Source organism: Quercus suber, unplaced genomic scaffold (assembly GCF_002906115.3).
Source record: "Quercus suber isolate HL8 unplaced genomic scaffold, Cork oak 2.0 scaffold_158, whole genome shotgun sequence".
NCBI lineage: Eukaryota > Viridiplantae > Streptophyta > Magnoliopsida > Fagales > Fagaceae > Quercus > Quercus suber.
Window position 1 is genome coordinate 874,445 of NW_027069619.1, and position 16,768 is coordinate 891,212.

General features: G+C 36.5%; 1 protein-coding gene across 1 annotated transcript; it reads right to left on the reverse strand.

Annotated features, from left to right (window-relative positions):
* Positions 1–14,313: 14,313 nt before the first annotated feature.
* On the reverse strand, positions 14,314–16,422 carry LOC112005124 (BIIDXI-like protein At5g11420). Its single transcript, XM_024037373.2, has 3 exons — positions 16,325–16,422; positions 15,654–16,169; positions 14,314–15,052 (listed from the first exon to the last, which is right to left on the reverse strand). Exons 1-3 carry the CDS (start codon positions 16,377–16,379, stop codon positions 14,460–14,462), a joined length of 1,164 nt encoding a protein of 387 aa, XP_023893141.1. The 5' UTR covers positions 16,380–16,422; the 3' UTR covers positions 14,314–14,459.
* Positions 16,423–16,768: the final 346 nt, after the last annotated feature.

The following is a 16,768-nucleotide window of genomic DNA, read 5'->3' on the forward strand; positions in this document are numbered from 1 at the left end:
TTCCATGTACATAAAAAAAAAAAAAATCATAAGTATATAAAATATTCTACATCAAATAATGTGTTAAGGCTCAAACGTTTTTTTATTTATTTTGATCACTATTTAATATTTATTTGATCTTATTTTAAAAATGAAATTCAACAAACAAGCATAGTAAATGCTAAGAACAGTATGATCAGCTTGAACTACAAAATTTTCAACCAAAAATAAAAAGGGCTTGAACTACAAAATTATTAATCTTTATCAGACCTTTATTACATAAAAGACAATAAAGAATTTGTGGGAGTAATGAGTATGATCATGGGAAGGTTCTTATTTAGCTTTACGTTGATGTCTAAAGTAATTGGAAAAATATATTCTCCACAATATAATGTGAATTTATATCAGAAACTTCTTATTTTTTAATGATTCAATAGTGGAGTAAGAATTTGAACCATGGATGTTTTTATTAAAAACACTAAGATATGTCTGTTTAGCTTGAAACTTTAATTATTATTATTATTTCACAATTTTCCATGTTCCACAGTCCTGTCCTAATTTTGTCTCACACATTCCACATTCATGGTTTTTGTTCCAAAAGAGAAAACTATAATTTACTCCTTTGTTTGGTCCTATCATAATTTTATCTAAAAACTTTAAACTAATACATTTGATTCCCTAAAGTTTTGATTAAATTGTTAGGGTTTTGTCTAAATTAATTGATTTTGCATTTAGTGGACAAACTTTCAATTACAACTTACTCCTTTATGGTTTGGCCGTGTCACAATTTAGTTCCACAAATTTCTAACTACTACATTTTGATTTTCAAATGTTCAAGTTGAAATCAAATTGTTAAGGGGTCTTTGGATGGAATCCTAACAATTTTATTTTAGTCCAAACTTTAGGAATTCAATGTAGCAATTGAAATTTTGTGAACTAAATTATAATAAGATTACAACAAGATGTGGGATAAATTGTAATTTTGCTAATAATTAATTCTATAATTGTGGATAACAGTTATGGTTTATGAACATGCCTTTTCAAGAGAACAGAGTATCCACATCGGTGGGAGCTAAAATTTTAGCATTTAACACCTCAAAAAGCTACTTTATCTATTTTAACACATAATTTCACACTACATCAATGTTTCTTTTTTTTTTTCCTTTTATTTTTTATTTTACCATCAATCAAACACTATTCATTTTTTAAAATTAATTTCTTTCTCACTTACTCTCTCTTCCTCTCTGCCACGAAACCCAACTAAGTGATAAAATATATATATATATATATATTTTGTCCTCTTGCTACAGTGAGTTGCTAATCTTGGCAATTTACTATAGTAAGAAAGCAAAATAATTTGCCTTTGGCTCCACCAATGTTGGGCCCTAAATTTGAGTTTGAGGTGGTAAAATAGCCAATGGTGATGCTAAGCAGATACAAGTGTCCTATTTGTCCTATTGTCAAAACTTTCTATACATTCTTAAAAGTTTCACATGCCAAGAGTCATGAGGGGCTTGTTCCTATAAATTCTCACCACCCTCTTTAATGCACTGTACAGACAAACAAGTAAACGAGCTATGGCTTCCAATTCCCACCTCCCATTACTGCATAAACACCGTTGCTGAAATGGGTACCAAAGAGAGATTAAAAATATTACAATCTGAACAATTTGACATTTCACAAACTTCTGCTTGAAACTGAAAATCAAATACAAGTTTGACTACTGTGATGTGGTTACCCTTACCCTACATTTTGAATTACAAACTATAATAAACACAAAACCACATCTTAGATAGGTAAAGTAGTAAGAGATGGACTCGATCTTGCTCGACCTTCATAAAATTTTCTTGGCTGATCTAGTCCCTTACTCTGTGAAGTACTAAATTGTGAAAACAGCTTGAGCCACCTAATGGCAAAATATCCAACGCAGGAGTTATTAGAGTCTCTAAGAGCACTCATAACAATGGAGGCATATTGTTATATTGCTAAAATTTAGCTCCACAAACACAAAAATCTTGCTGCAGCAGTGAGTTAAATCTAAAATTTTAGCTCCATTGTTACAGTGCACATCTATCTATAGATGTGAACTGTTCATGAGAGCTAAAAAAAAAAAAATATATATATATATTTTAATCCCTACCCGATTAAAATATTATCTATCTCTATCTCTCTCTCTCTATCTCAGCGCTCTCTCAACTCTGATCATCTCACCTCTCTCTCTCTCTCTCAACTCTCTCACCTCTGCCAGCCCACCCCCACACCACCGGCTCACGCTACAGACCCATGCTGTCGATCCATGCTGCCAACCCATCTTGCCCTTACTTGGTTTATTTATTTATTTATTTATTTTTCTGCTGTGGGCTGTGGTGTGGTGGTGGTTGTGGTTGGGTGGGTAGATTGGCGTCGGTGGGTGGCTGGGTTCAACGTCTCTGTCTCAACGTCTCCGACCCACACCTCCACCGGCCTCAACATCACCTGCCCAAGTCGACCCAAGCCCCAAGCCGCTGATTCACACCTACGCCGGCCTCAACGTAACCAGCCCAAGTTGATGGTAGAGGTGGTTGTGGTTGGTGCTATGGATGTGGGTTTGGTGGCTATGGTAGTGGAATGATGTTTGATTTTTTTTTTTTTCCTGTGGGTTTGATGGCTGTGGTGGTGAAACTAAAAAGCTAAATTTTTAATCCATTGCTGTGAATGCTATAAGTGCTGATTTCAAGTTATATACCCAACCAACTGTAAGTTGTCATGCTGCTTCTAAATTAACTAGAAACTTAGCAACAATCTCAATTGATGTTTTGACTTAGGGAACAAAGTGTGTCAGTACTCAGGAGTCCATGTACTTCAGGATACAAGGCAGATTATACATGATTAGATCACACGAATCAGTNTTTTTCTTATGCCTTTGCTTCCCTTCTTTTTATATCCACTCTCCTGAGTTTGAGTCATGCTTCTATTGAACAACCATCTTCTGTAAAGTGTCCAATTCCAGCATCACTTGAGCCTAACTCTAACATATCTTTAGTACTCCACAATTATCACATTCTGAGGCATCTATTGAACAACCATCTTCTATAAAGTGCCCAATTCCAGCATCACTCGAGCCTAACTCTAATATATCTTCAGGTACTCCACAGACCACAATTATCACATTCTGATATCCTACCGGATTCAGAGCCATTGCCTTGATCCTAGACAGTGAAACCTGAGAGCTAAAAAAAAAATATATATATATATATATATATATTTTAATCCCTACCCGATTAAAATATTATCTATCTCTATCTCTCTCTCTCTATCTCAGCGCTCTCTCAACTCTGATCATCTCACCTCTCTCTCTCTCTCTCAACTCTCTCACCTCTGCCAGCCCACCCCCACACCACCGGCTCACGCTACAGACCCATGCTGTCGATCCATGCTGCCAACCCATCTTGCCCTTACTTGGTTTATTTTTTTATTTATTTATTTTTCTGCTGTGGGCTGTGGTGTGGTGGTGGTTGTGGTTGGGTGGGTAGATTGGCGTCGGTGGGTGGCTGGGTTCAACGTCTCTGTCTCAACGTCTCCGACCCACACCTCCACCGGCCTCAACATCACCTGCCCAAGTCGACCCAAGCCCCAAGCCGCTGATTCACACCTACGCCGGCCTCAACGTAACCAGCCCAAGTTGATGGTAGAGGTGGTTGTGGTTGGTGCTATGGATGTGGGTTTGGTGGCTATGGTAGTGGAATGATGTTTGATTTTTTTTTTTTTCTTCTGTGGGTTTGATGGCTGTGGTGGTGAAACTAAAAAGCTAAATTTTTAATCCATTGCTGTGAATGCTATAAGTGCTGATTTCAAGTTATATACCCAACCAACTGTAAGTTTTCATGCTGCTTCTAAATTAACTAGAAACTTAGCAACAATCTCAATTGATGTTTTGACTTAGGGAACAAAGTGTGTCAGTACTCAGGAGTCCATGTACTTCAGGATACAAGGCAGATTATACATGATTAGATCACACGAATCAGTATCAAATACCCCTTTCCACTTCGTTTCTCTACAAGAAAGATCAAGCACAATCATGACATATTATTAAATCTTTTCTTTCTCACACTGCCAAATTGGTGTGTTTTGATGCATATTTAAATGCAATATATTAACGGCGTAGCAGACATTAACTACCTCAAGAAGTGTTGTCAACTCATCCACGGACCACCAATATCTCAAGGTCCTATCCCTCAACTCCCTCTTTAAAATGAATTTCGGTATAAAAAAAAAAAAAATTGAATCAGTCTGTTTATTAATTTTGTTTTATTTACTAAACAATGCTTAAAATTTTTATTGAAAAATACATTATTTCTTCTCTTTTTTTCCTAGATCATTTACTAATTTCAGTTATGGGGAAAAAAAAAAAAAACTTAAAAAAAAAAAGTAGGCTTAACCATGTCCGTGTGTTCGGGGATTTGATACAGCTAAGAAAACAAGGAATAAATGATGTTATGAAAATCTTTTTCTCCTATTGTTTTGTAGTTTTCGTATGCAAACATAATGCCAAGTATTTTCAATAGAGTCGAATGGAGCTATTTTCATGTCAAACTATTTGGTTTTTGCATTTTCTCAAAGGTACAAATTTTTCTCCAATCACCATAATCATCAATTTATCATCTTTTCTGTTCTTAAAATTTATCATTAGCACGTTTAGCCTAAGCATGGGCTAGTCTATTACAGGAACGAATGACATAACAAAAATCAGAATGAAACAAATGGGATAGCATCTTGCTTTGATACAAAGAAAATTGCTACAAAAATTAATACACCTTGATAGATGATTAACGTAATACACCTTGATAGATGATTAATACACCTTGATATGCCTAGCAAACGCCATAGGTTGAAACTCTCTCAAAAAAAAATTAAAAAATTATTGTCTTTTTATTTTATCTATATTTTCCACAGCATTAATTTACTTTGATATCTTTGCATAATTCTCATTATTAAAATTTGAAAATTTGTCGTTCATATTATGGCCCCCCAAAGATGAAATCCTAGTTTTGCACTTGGTTAGGGATAAAATCCTTTTCATAATTTATTAATTGTGAGTGGTGTAACATTATTTTTTACATAATATTATTTTTATGACAAATTTAGACCCCGGTTGATTTTATTGCAGAAATAATCAACTTGTTAAATTAAAGAGTTATAAATTCAAATTGATTTTTAGGTTTTTTTTTTTTTTTGGAGAATCAATTGATTTTTAGGTTATTACCACATAGAGCAATGCACACCATATAAAAAATAATAAACAATTAATACAATATATGTAATGCAGGAAAAACCAATGGAATAATAATTATCCCATAATAAAAACCACTATGAGGGCTTAGTCATACCAACCTCAGTGGCAAAATAGATCCACTAATAAAATTAAAGTTAATACAATAGATTTAACTCTAAATCTACCACTAACACATTTAATACTTACTAATGTTACACAAGTGTGTAATTCTGAATCCACAGACTTTTTTACAACAGACTCTGTTGATTGTGAACACCTCGCTCAAGACTTCCAAGTATCCACTTGAGGATTTGATATCCATAACAAACCATGGGATAACGCTATGGCTTTAAACTATATCTACACTATATTTCTATATATGATAGCAACAACACTGTGGAAGATGAATCTATGTTTCCTTCTAAAATCATGGGTTGAATAGGTGGAGGTGAAGATCTTCTCTCTAAAAAGCGTTGGGTTTCCCTCTCCAACCTTAGTAAAAGTTGTGCTTAATGGGCCTTCATATGGACTCTCTATTAGGGTTACAAAAACCCACTTGGTACAACCAACTAAATGAAAATCGCCTCAGGTCAAATTCTACATTAATTTGCGATTCTTGATTGATTGATAATGAATCAAAGAGGAGTTAAGATTAAATCTTGATTGGTTGAGTAGGTGTGGAGATTCCAAATTTTTCTTCAACAGAGTCTTCATCTTGGACTCACAAATATATATCAAAGACTCAACACGACTCAACCTTTTTGTCATCAGTTGCCAACATCCAATTTATTGGACCTAACAATTACCTCAATATCACTTTTTATAAATCATAAACCCTACACATGTTTTTCTTTTGAGCTAAGTGAAATGGCAAATGATTGAACTTTCAAATTAAACCCTACAATAGCACATTAGCACATGCTCTCATCTTGTACATGGTGAGAGCATGTGCTATTGGACCACAAGGCCACAATGCTCATATCTCTTTACATTTGAAGATTGGAATAATGTTTTGCCAGCGGAAGTGTATTCATACGAATTAGAAAATAAAACAACCACAAAAAATAACAATATTTAAGGTGATTCAGCTAACTTTAAGGAGTTTGTGATGTGTTTTTGTGTTAGAATCCATTTTCCCTCCCTTGTGTTTGCCTGTTTATTTTTCAAAAAAAATAAAATAAAAGAAGCTTGCATCAATAAGCAATCACAATTAGGGCTTAATGTGTTTATAAGCAAACAATCTCATAATATCAGCTTTTTGGCTTAATACGTTTTTGTATATGTCCAAAGTTTCTTCATATGACGACAACAACAACATATGTCCTAATTAGTTCTTCAAAAAGTTCTTGGCTTTCCTTAACATTCATCAAATGGGACCCTCATAGGGTGTTGTTAAAGTAATTTATTTTATATATATTGATGAACAACTAGATTCTTCCATCTATTCTAAAATATAAAAAATGTCCATTCTTATCTTGGTATGCAAATAACATTATCTTATGATGATGATGTATGGTGCAAAAAACTCTATTAACAAATTAAAAGTTCAAGGGAAAAAAAAATTAACAAATTAAAAAACTCTATTGCAATTCTTATCTAATTGTGTATTTAATTATTTGTCAATCAATTTTGACCATTCCTTTTTAGCGTTTGTTTAAAAATTTTTTACAAAAAATGCATTATTAGTTGGTTTTTATGTTTAAGTATATGACAAGATTATATAATGAGATCTTTCCATATAAACTATTATATTAATTGTGGGTTCCAGTTAATTTAACCGGTAAAGTTTCTGATGATCGAATAAGAGATCTGGAGTTCAATCCTCGCTTACACCAAAAACTGATTGGTGTCTTGGTCTAATGATAAAGAGTTATCATCAGGAGCAGACGCCACAAGTTTAAACTTTCTCTAAAAAAAAAATTATATCAATTTAATGCAAAATGATCACCTTAAATCCCTCCTACGATTAGAAATTTTCCTACATTAAAAAATATTTCTTTTACCTTCCTCTTTTTTTTCTTTTACCTTAAATGTGCACTAACGAATCCTTTAATGGATTGTTATATTGCACCTTTGGCATTACTCATTATTTTTTTTATACAAAACAGAAAAGAAAAAAGAAAAAAAAATTCATTGAATATTACAGCAACATGAAAGGAAGGTAAAATCGCGAAATTTGCCTTATAATTCTATATTAAGAAAATCTACTACCACAACTTATAACATTCTATTTTCCAAATTCATATTCCTATTTCCTTTTCTTATAGTTTTAGAGCATTATATAATTCCCGTTTTCATGCTATCACTCATTGTATAAAGAAAAGGTAGCAAAAGATTTCATTGAATATTATAATATGAAAACAAAGTAAAATTTCAAAAAATTTCATTATAATTATATATTATAGCTTTCGGCAAAAAGATAAATAAATAAATAAAGAAAAAACTGTGGGGTCAAAGAATTTGGCAGCCCTGACCCATTTTATACTAAGCTCAAGGCCCAAAACCGAGGAGGAAGAAATGTCTGAGAACGAACGAAGAAAGACTAATTTGCCAAGAAACATCGCCGAGGACAATCCTGTTCTCAGCCAATCGAGATCATAGAAGGGAATATCAGCATGCCATCAAAGGCAGCCTCCCAGAGCATCCTAAGAAAAGAGACAAGTACAATGGGTCAGCCATGGGAGCATGGTGAAGGAGCAATTCAAGGAGAAACTGTCACCTTCGCATTAAATGTCCACAACTAACGTTCTGACCGCATTAATAAGGAAATGACTCCTGAATAGTGCTGTCTTGGTTGCTGCAACTCACAGAAGGTTTGGGAAAGGCAGCTGATAGGACAAGCACTCGAGTAGTGACCTGCATGATCAACAAATGGAGGGCCAAGATCAACGGAAAAGGGGTATATAATGTAAGAAATCCTTTAGGAAAAAGGGAGGAGGATGAAAAATAGGGAAGATAGTAGCAATTGGTATCATCTTTAAAACCTTTGTAATCAAGCACTGAAGAAATAAGAAGAAATAAGAAGAACAGCAAGCTCCTCAGATGAGGGTTGAAGGCAGAATTTCACACTTTAGTCCATGTCCTTGTTATTCAATCCACTCATAACCATGCCTAGTTGTTGTAACCCTCATTAAGGCCTAGTTCTTAAACACATTCTCTATAAATTTATTGTATTGGGCTAGTTGGGCCCGAGTCCACTCATCCAATAGAAGAAGTGCTCAAACCCAGTCCTTACAATTAGCACTGTTTGTGGGAAGAACTTGTATGTTAGTAAGGGCAATAATTAAGCATGATAGGATCAGACCCTTATCAAGCAAGCTCCCATCAGCCTAAACTGGCTAGATCCCAATAACAGGGTAACTTTCCTAACCCTGAGCGTGATCGAAATGAAGAGAATGGAAGGTTTCGAGAGGGAAGTGTGCACACCACTCAAACCAGCAGAAGCCATTCTCGTGTGGGCAGTCACATGCTCCAGAGACAAAATGACAACCGGGCCATGCAACCAGAGGAAGTTAGGAGTCACGTATCCCAGAGACAGAATGATAAGCAGGCCATGCAGTGAGAGATAGACGACTTGAAGAGAAAGCTGCGCCTTGCACCGATGATGAAAGCGATGATGACTATAGGCAAAGATCGAGAACTCCTTCAAGCGAGACATTCTTTCATGAAGAAGAGCACTACTGGAGGCGTAAACGTAAAAGCCCATCTCCTAAGGGCTTGGGAAACGAAGCCATGAGCAGGACACTGGATCAACACTCCAAGTCACCTTTCACACGCCACATAGAAGGGGCTACACTTCCTTGACGGTTCCAGTAGCCAACCTTTACCATTTATAACGGCAAAACAGACCCCGTGGAGCATGTGAGTTAGTTTAACTAAAGGATGGCTGTCCATTCTAAAAACGAGGTGCTGATGTGCAAGGTTCTCCCATCTAGCTTGGGACCGATGGCGATGAGGTGGTTCAATGGCTTAAAGTCAAATTCCATAGATTCGTATAGGCAACTAACCTAAGCCTTTGGCTCCCGTTTTGTTACAAACAGCAAAGCTCCTCGGTCCTTGAGTGCGTTATTGTCTTTATCCATATATGATGGAGAAACTTTAAAGGTCTACTCGGATAGATATTAGGAGATGTACAATGAAATGGACGACAATTTTGATGATGTCGTCATTAGCACCTTCAGAAATAGTCTCCCAGCCAAGCATGGCTTGAGGAAGTCTCTGACTAGCAAGCCTGCCACCAGTGTGCGCCAACTGATGGATCGGATCGATAAGTATAAATGAGTAGAGGAAGACCAGCTGCAAGGTAAGGGAAAAGAGAAGGTTATCCCTCAGGAGAGGAGGGATTTCAGGTTGGACCGATATAACAGCAACCGCCCGATGAGAGATTTCGTGGGGCAATCCGGAGCAACCAACACACAGACTGTCAATGCTGTATTCTGAAAACCAGTACATCGGGTGTTGGAGAAATTCAAGAACGAGTCATATTTTAAGTGGTCAACTAAGATGGTGGGAAAGTCCACTAAGTGTAAATAGAACTTTTATTGCCAATACCACCGAGACCATGGACATACCATGGAGAACTGCAGGAACCTCTGGAACTATCTGGACCTGCTAATCTGAGAAGGAAAGTTGAAGCACCTTCTACATCATCCCAGTGGTCATCAAGGCCAGACCCATTAGGAGCCCCAGAGAGATACTGCCCTAAGGCCACCCTCAAGGACGATCAATGTAATCTTGGCTGCACTAGGAAGAATAGGCACACACCCTTCACGAGTATTATCTGTGGCTCAGTTGCTTGTCAAGGAATCCCAGCCAGAACTGAAGAGAGCCAAAATGAATTTTCACCCAATCTTGAGTTTTTCAAAAGAAGACAAGATTGGAATGACCCGGCTCCATGACGATGCACTAGCGATCACTCTTAGGATCGGGGACTACGATGTGAAAAGAGTGATGGTGGATGATGGCAGTGGGGCTGAGGTTATGTACCCCGACCTCTACAAGGGGCTGGGGTTAAAACCGAAAGATTTAATGCCCTATAGCTCTCCTTTATGAGCTTCGACGGAAAGCTTGTTATTCCAAAGGGCATGATTAGACTACCTATCCAGACCGGCCCAGAGACAGTGGAGGTGAATTTTATCATGGTAGACACCTACTCTCCATATACAGCCATCGTCGGTAGGCCCTGACTCCATACCGTGGGGGCTATTACCTCCTCCTTGCATCAGATGGTGAAATTCCCGTCAAGGGACCAAGTTCTCGAAATTCGTGGTTGCCAATCCATTGTAAGGCAGTGTATGGTGGCTGCCATTTCACATCGGCTCAATGTGGAGTCCTCGGCCTTTGCTGAAAAGAACTTATAGCAATTAAAGGCCCTGGTGTTGCCTCCTGATACAGCTGCCGAGGGGGCAAAATGTGAAGATCTAGAGAAAGTGGTCATTTATGGTGACCCAGAGAAGTTAATTCAGGCCAGGGCTCAGCTACCTCTTCAGGAGAAGGAGGAGTTGGTTGGGTTTCTCAAAAGAAATATTGATGTATTGCATGGGGTGCTTGTGATGCTCTAGGGATTGATCCAGCCTTCATTTGTCACCATCTCAATGTCAACCCGTCCATCACTCCCAAGAAGCAGCCACCCTGACGCCTATCAAGAGAGCACGCCGATGCGATTAGGGACGAGGTGAAGAAGCTTAAACGTGCAGGGGCTATTAAAGAGGTTTTTTACCCCGAATGGTTGGCCAACACCATGGTGGTCAAAAAGAAAAGTGGAAAATGACGGATTTGTGTAAATTTCACGGACCTAAATAAGGCATGCTCGAAAGATTCATTCCCCATGCCTCGGATAGACCAGCTGGTGGACGCAACTGCGGGCCATCCTTGGATGAGCTTCTTAGATGACTTTCAAGGCTATCATCAAATACCACTAGCCTTGGAGGATTAGGAGAAGATAGCTTTCGTGACACCTATTGGGAACTATCACTACAAGGTAATGCCATTCGGTCTGAAGAACGCAGGGTCCACTTATCAAATGATGATGATGAGGATGTTCGAGCTGCAGTTGGGCAAGAGCATCGAAATCTATGTTGATAATATGGTGGTGAAGAGTAAAGTGGTGTCCAAGCATTTAGGAGACCTCGGCAGCACCTTTAATGTCTTAAGGTGGCACAAGCTACTCCTAAATGCTTCCAAATGCTCATTTGGCGTAGGATCAGGCAAGTTTTTAGGCTATATGGTTACTCATAGGGGAATTGAGGTTAACCCTGACCAGATCAAGGTTATTAATGATTTAAAACCACCGCAAAACACCAAGGAGGTCCAAAAGCTTACTAAAATGATCGCAGCCTTGAATCGGTTCATTTCCAGGTCGGCGAATAGATGCAGATCATTCTATCTCTTGATCAACAAGTGGAAAAGATTTGAGTGGTCCGAGGACTGTATTGTGGCCTTCCAACAACTCAAGGAGTACCTATGCCGGCCACCTATCATGTCCAATCCAAATGGAGGGCCAAGATCAATGAAAAAGGGTATATAATGTAAGAAATCCTCCAGGAAAATGAGAGGAGGATGAAAAACAGGGAAGACAATAGCAATTGGTATCATCTTTGAAACCTTTGTAATCAAGCACTGAAGAAATAAGAAGAACAACAAGCTCCTCAGATGAGGGCCGAGGACAGAATTTCACACTTTAGTCTATGTCCTTGTTATTCTATCCACTCATAACCATGCCTAGTTGTTGGAACCCTCATTAAGGCCTAGTTCTTAAACTCATGCTCTATAAAATTATTGTATTGGGTTAGTTAGGCCTGAGTCCACTCATCCAATAGAAGAAGTGCTCAAACCCAATCCCTACAAAAACCATGTAGAGCGCAGGTCAATAAAAAATAAGAAGAAAAGATGAAAGATCAAACACCTAAAGCTTAATGAAGAAAATATCTTAGTAATTAATGGAATTTGATTAGCTAGCTTTATTAATTAATAGGGGCAATAAAATTAACCATGAAACCTGTAGAAGGTTCAAACCTACCAAAAAGGCTTGAAAAATTATATTGTAATTATTTAGAATTTACAATAAATCCAAACAATGAACCGTGAACTTAGGAAATCTAAGGTTTAATTTATCACAAATGAAACAATTGCAAATGCATAAATATCGAGATTAGTAAGTTAAATACATATACACTGAAGTTACATTCAAAGTTTAAACTTGGACTCTAAAAAAGAAAAAAAATGTTCAAACTTCTTCTTTTTTTAAAGAAAAAAGATTGCAATTTGATACCGATCTCTTCAGTATTCTTTTTTGTTTTTTTTTTTTGTTTTTGTTTTTGTTTTTTTTTTTTTTTATTTTTTTTTTTTTTAACTTTCCATATTGTTGCTTGACGACACTTCAATATTTATTCGCAAAATGATAGTAATTTTTACTGCTCAATCAAAAAGAATCAAATGTCAATTATGCTTATGGCATTTGATAAAACAGATCATTATTATCAAATCCCCCAATTCCCAAATTCTCATTAATTTTGGATAAGAAACAAAATCAGCAATAAATCAATAATTGATAACTCAAATCTCAATCATGTACGGTTAATAATGCTACAAATCCGTTTTATCCCTTTACGTCACTATGCGTATATAGAGAAAGTTTTTTTTTTAATATCTAATATAGCAAGTAATTAATATATTTAATGGGTGATGATAAACTTGATAAAAAAAAAAGTCCAAATTAATGGATTAAACCGCCTAAAAAAAAAAAAAAAAAAGAAGTTTCATATGCAAAGAGTCATGACAGGTTTCTTCCTATAAATTCTCACCACCCTCTCTAATGCACTAAAAAATAGCTAATACAACTATGGCTTCCTTTTCCCACCTCCCAATTTCTTTATTTGCTTATGCTTCCCTTCTCTTTTTTTATACTGTCATATGTTTGGGTAATGCTTCAATCGAGCAACCATCTTCTAGAAAGCCTTCAATTCGAGAATCACTTAAGTTATACCACGATCGACATGTAATTACTCCATCAAGCATCCCTTTTCATTCCCTACCGGTTTCAGGGCCAAAAAAGCCTTCAATTCGAGAATCACTTAAGCTATACCATGATCGACATGTAATTACTCCACCAAGCATCCCTTCTGATTTCTTACCGGTTTCAGGACCAAAAAAGCCTTCAATTCGTGCATCACTTAAGCCATACCATGATCAACATGTAATTACTCCACCAAGCATCCCTTCTGATTTCCAACCGGTTTCAGAGCCAACAAAGCTTCCAATTCGCACATCACTTAAGCTATACCATGATCGGCATGTAATTACTCCACCAAGCATCCCCTTCTAATATCCCATCAGTTTCAGAGCCAACAAAGCCTCCAATTCAAGCATGAGTAATTTTTAGAAAGTTTAATGATTAAAATAGAAGGTGAATGGTGTATAATTTCATCAATCAGACTTCAAAATAAATAATGTTTAGTAAGCATGAATAAGGGATAGTGATGAATGTTTGATAGAGTGGCTACTAGTTTTTCTCTTTATTTTACCTGTGGGGTCTTGATTTCTCATAAACAAATTGGGCAAGTTATTAAAATGTTCAACTAGTAATATCGTCTTTTTCTTTTTAATTCCATAATATTGTGCTTTTATTACCATCATTAGGACAAACTTTGTCCTTACCATTATACTAGAACTTTTAAATTCCATCAGAGAAAGTTCCTAGTTTGGCACTGGCACACCAAGCTTAAGGACAAGTTATTTCTAAATTCCCACGGCATTAATATGTACATAAATAACAAAGGTTTGTGCCACTTCAAATCGCATCTAGATGGCTCCTTCATCAAATTTTTTCTCCAAACACAACATAAGAGGGATTTATGTTTCTCATAACATGCCACAGGAACATAACAGTTCACATAACTAGGCATGTGTATGTACTTTGTAGTTTGTACCAAATTTAAACTTTGAATCAAATTAAAACCCAGTCAATAACCATATTTTTGAGCTTTGAGTATTTTGACCCAGGCAATCCTGCACCAGAGCCATTTGATCACCTACCAAGCAGTCTCAATAAGAAGATTCAATCACCATCACAAACATAACAATAATTAATCAACAATATAATATTACTAGCACAGAAAGTCCGCAATTAACATTCCTCCGCAACAAAAGGTTAACATACCCAATACAATCTCAAGCTAACTTCAAACATGAACAAGGCTGCTAAGTTGGTTTTTTAAACAAGTGTTTGATGTCATCTCCAATGTATTTGTAGAATGGCTACCAGTATATAAAGAGAAATCAGAACCTTCAATTGCATTTCTAGTTTCAAGCCAGAAGAAGCACGCAAAAGCAAAACCACATCATCGATCAAAGGACCACAGAACACACCATCTTTTGTCTGGCTTGTTTTATAGCTGAGGAAACTGATTAAAGTTGGACTTGGACCTGCCTTGAATGTCAAAGAGAATTTCTCAGCCGAGCCAGTCCCATTGCTCTTCAGCGAGAAATTCTGGGCGGTCGATCCTGCTAGAGCCCCTACTAAGAAATCTCCCACACAAGTATCATTAGCATCTCCCAATGTGAAATTCAAGTTATAGGTAGAGCCTTCGTTAAGAATTGTTGGTATTTGTATGCCAGCTGAAACTCCTGAGACAATCTCTATAGCAGCATTGCCTTGTGGGACAAAGTAGTGTTTGGAGTCTACGTATTTGACAGTTCCTTGCACAGACCATAGTAGTAATGGGGATTGAACAGGACTTGGTGTTTGATCAAGCAGAATTCCCTCAGTAGAGTTACTCAAGAAATCAGGACCGTATTCAAATCCTCCATTTAGCAACATGTTATCTGTGTCCAACCACAAACAACACTTCAATAATTGTGTAAAATTGTAAATGTGGCTTTGTTCTTTTTTTACAATGCTCTGCATTATGCGATTTATTGAGACTTAAGAGCCTCAAACTACTTGTGCCTATATGTTCTTCTCAAAGAAAATTTTGACTAAAGAGATGAACTATTGAACATAATTTGGGAAACAACAACAACAACAACAACCAAAAAAAAAAAAAAAAGACTTAATCCCAAAATTTTGAAGTCGGCTGTGGATTCTCGATAGACTAATCAAGGTGAATTACATGTATTCATTTCCGGTCATACTATGAACATAATATGGTAAACACTAGTAACAAAATAGATCCTATGTTGCAAGCTAGAACCTGTGAAGGCAAATCTTGAACTTAAAAACAATATCCTTGGCAACAAACAGAGGCTGGAATTCATGGATTTCCCCTCTTAGGTACTTGGAAAAACTGAGAAGTTTTCATGATCTTTAAGCTTTATTAATTCCATAACCCTAACCTTATTTATCCATAAATTTAAATTTAAATTTAAAATTTGACTCAAAATTGGACTATTTTCAATTGTTATGTAGAATTAGAAATGTACTTACCAGTGGCTTCAAAAGATTCTGCAATGCCCTTAAGGAGAAGCGTATCAAGCATAGGCCAACATATGGAGTTTGGATCAGTTTCTGTGGTTTGGCTTTGAAACATAAGATTAATAGGTTCTCGCTCACCCCAAGTACCCAAGTAGTGACCATAGCTCTCCCATGTTTTCCCATAATGTTGCTTCCAAGAAAAGACCATGGTACTATCTGGGGCTGACACTACTATATCAGCGTTAGCTGAACAATTCTGACCACCTGGGGCCAACGTGAAGGTGAGCAAGTAATTTATGATATTGCCATTAGCAGTGAAAGTTTGGTTGATTTTGCCATCTTGACCCAATTGTATGCCATGTCCATTCCCTGGCAATGATATGTTCTGACTAGCTTTTACATAATTCACGGTACCTTCAAATGTCCATCCAGGAATTGTGTTGTTTTGGCTCAATGGCACAACTGAAGAGGTGGAATTTCCTGTCAAGTTTGATGGTGGAGATTCAAAATCTGGATTCTGAAGAAGATCTGCATATATGGACATGTTAATATGTGTTTAAAAAAAATGTTACTCAAAACAAGATACTTCATTTGCTTCAATATTTGCTTATGTCTTTTTACTTTTGGGTGTTGGAAAATTGCGTAGTAGAGAATAAAGATCGAAACTTTGTTGCTGATGTTACCTGCGGATGCTAATCCTAAGAAAAAAAGTGAGAGAAGGATGATTTCCGGCTGCATTTTCTTTGCTACAGAAGGAATAAAATTGGATTGTTTGATTACAACAAGGAAGAAAGTAGATCCACAAAATTTAAAAGAGAGTAACCTTAGAAGTCTGAAACGTTGACTCTATGGAAGTCACATGACTACACGTGAGCTGTACATATTTCCTTTTCTAGGCACGTTGTATTATTATTATTAATTTATTATTATTGTTTATTTATTTTTATGTAAACTACGTATGTTGTATTATATTCCTCATAAATTACTTTTTATTAGTAGAATTTTTAAGGAAGAATAGCGTTAGCCTAACAAATATTTTTTTAAGAAGCCCCTCGTTAGGGAGACTATTTTTTTTCCCAACATTTTTTAAAATATAATTATCAACATGGTATGTTGTTATTTGAATA

Coding starts and splice junctions, on each gene's coding strand:
- LOC112005124 (XM_024037373.2), bottom strand. CDS start 16,379: ATGCAGCCGGAAATCATCCTTCTCTCACTTTTTTTCTTAGGATTAGCA. Junction 16,170..16,324: donor CTTAGGATTAGCATCCGCAG/GTAACATCAGCA, acceptor CCATATATGCAG/ATCTTCTTCAGAATCCAGAT. Junction 15,053..15,653: donor AGAATCTTTTGAAGCCACTG/GTAAGTACATTT, acceptor GGTTGGACACAG/ATAACATGTTGCTAAATGGA.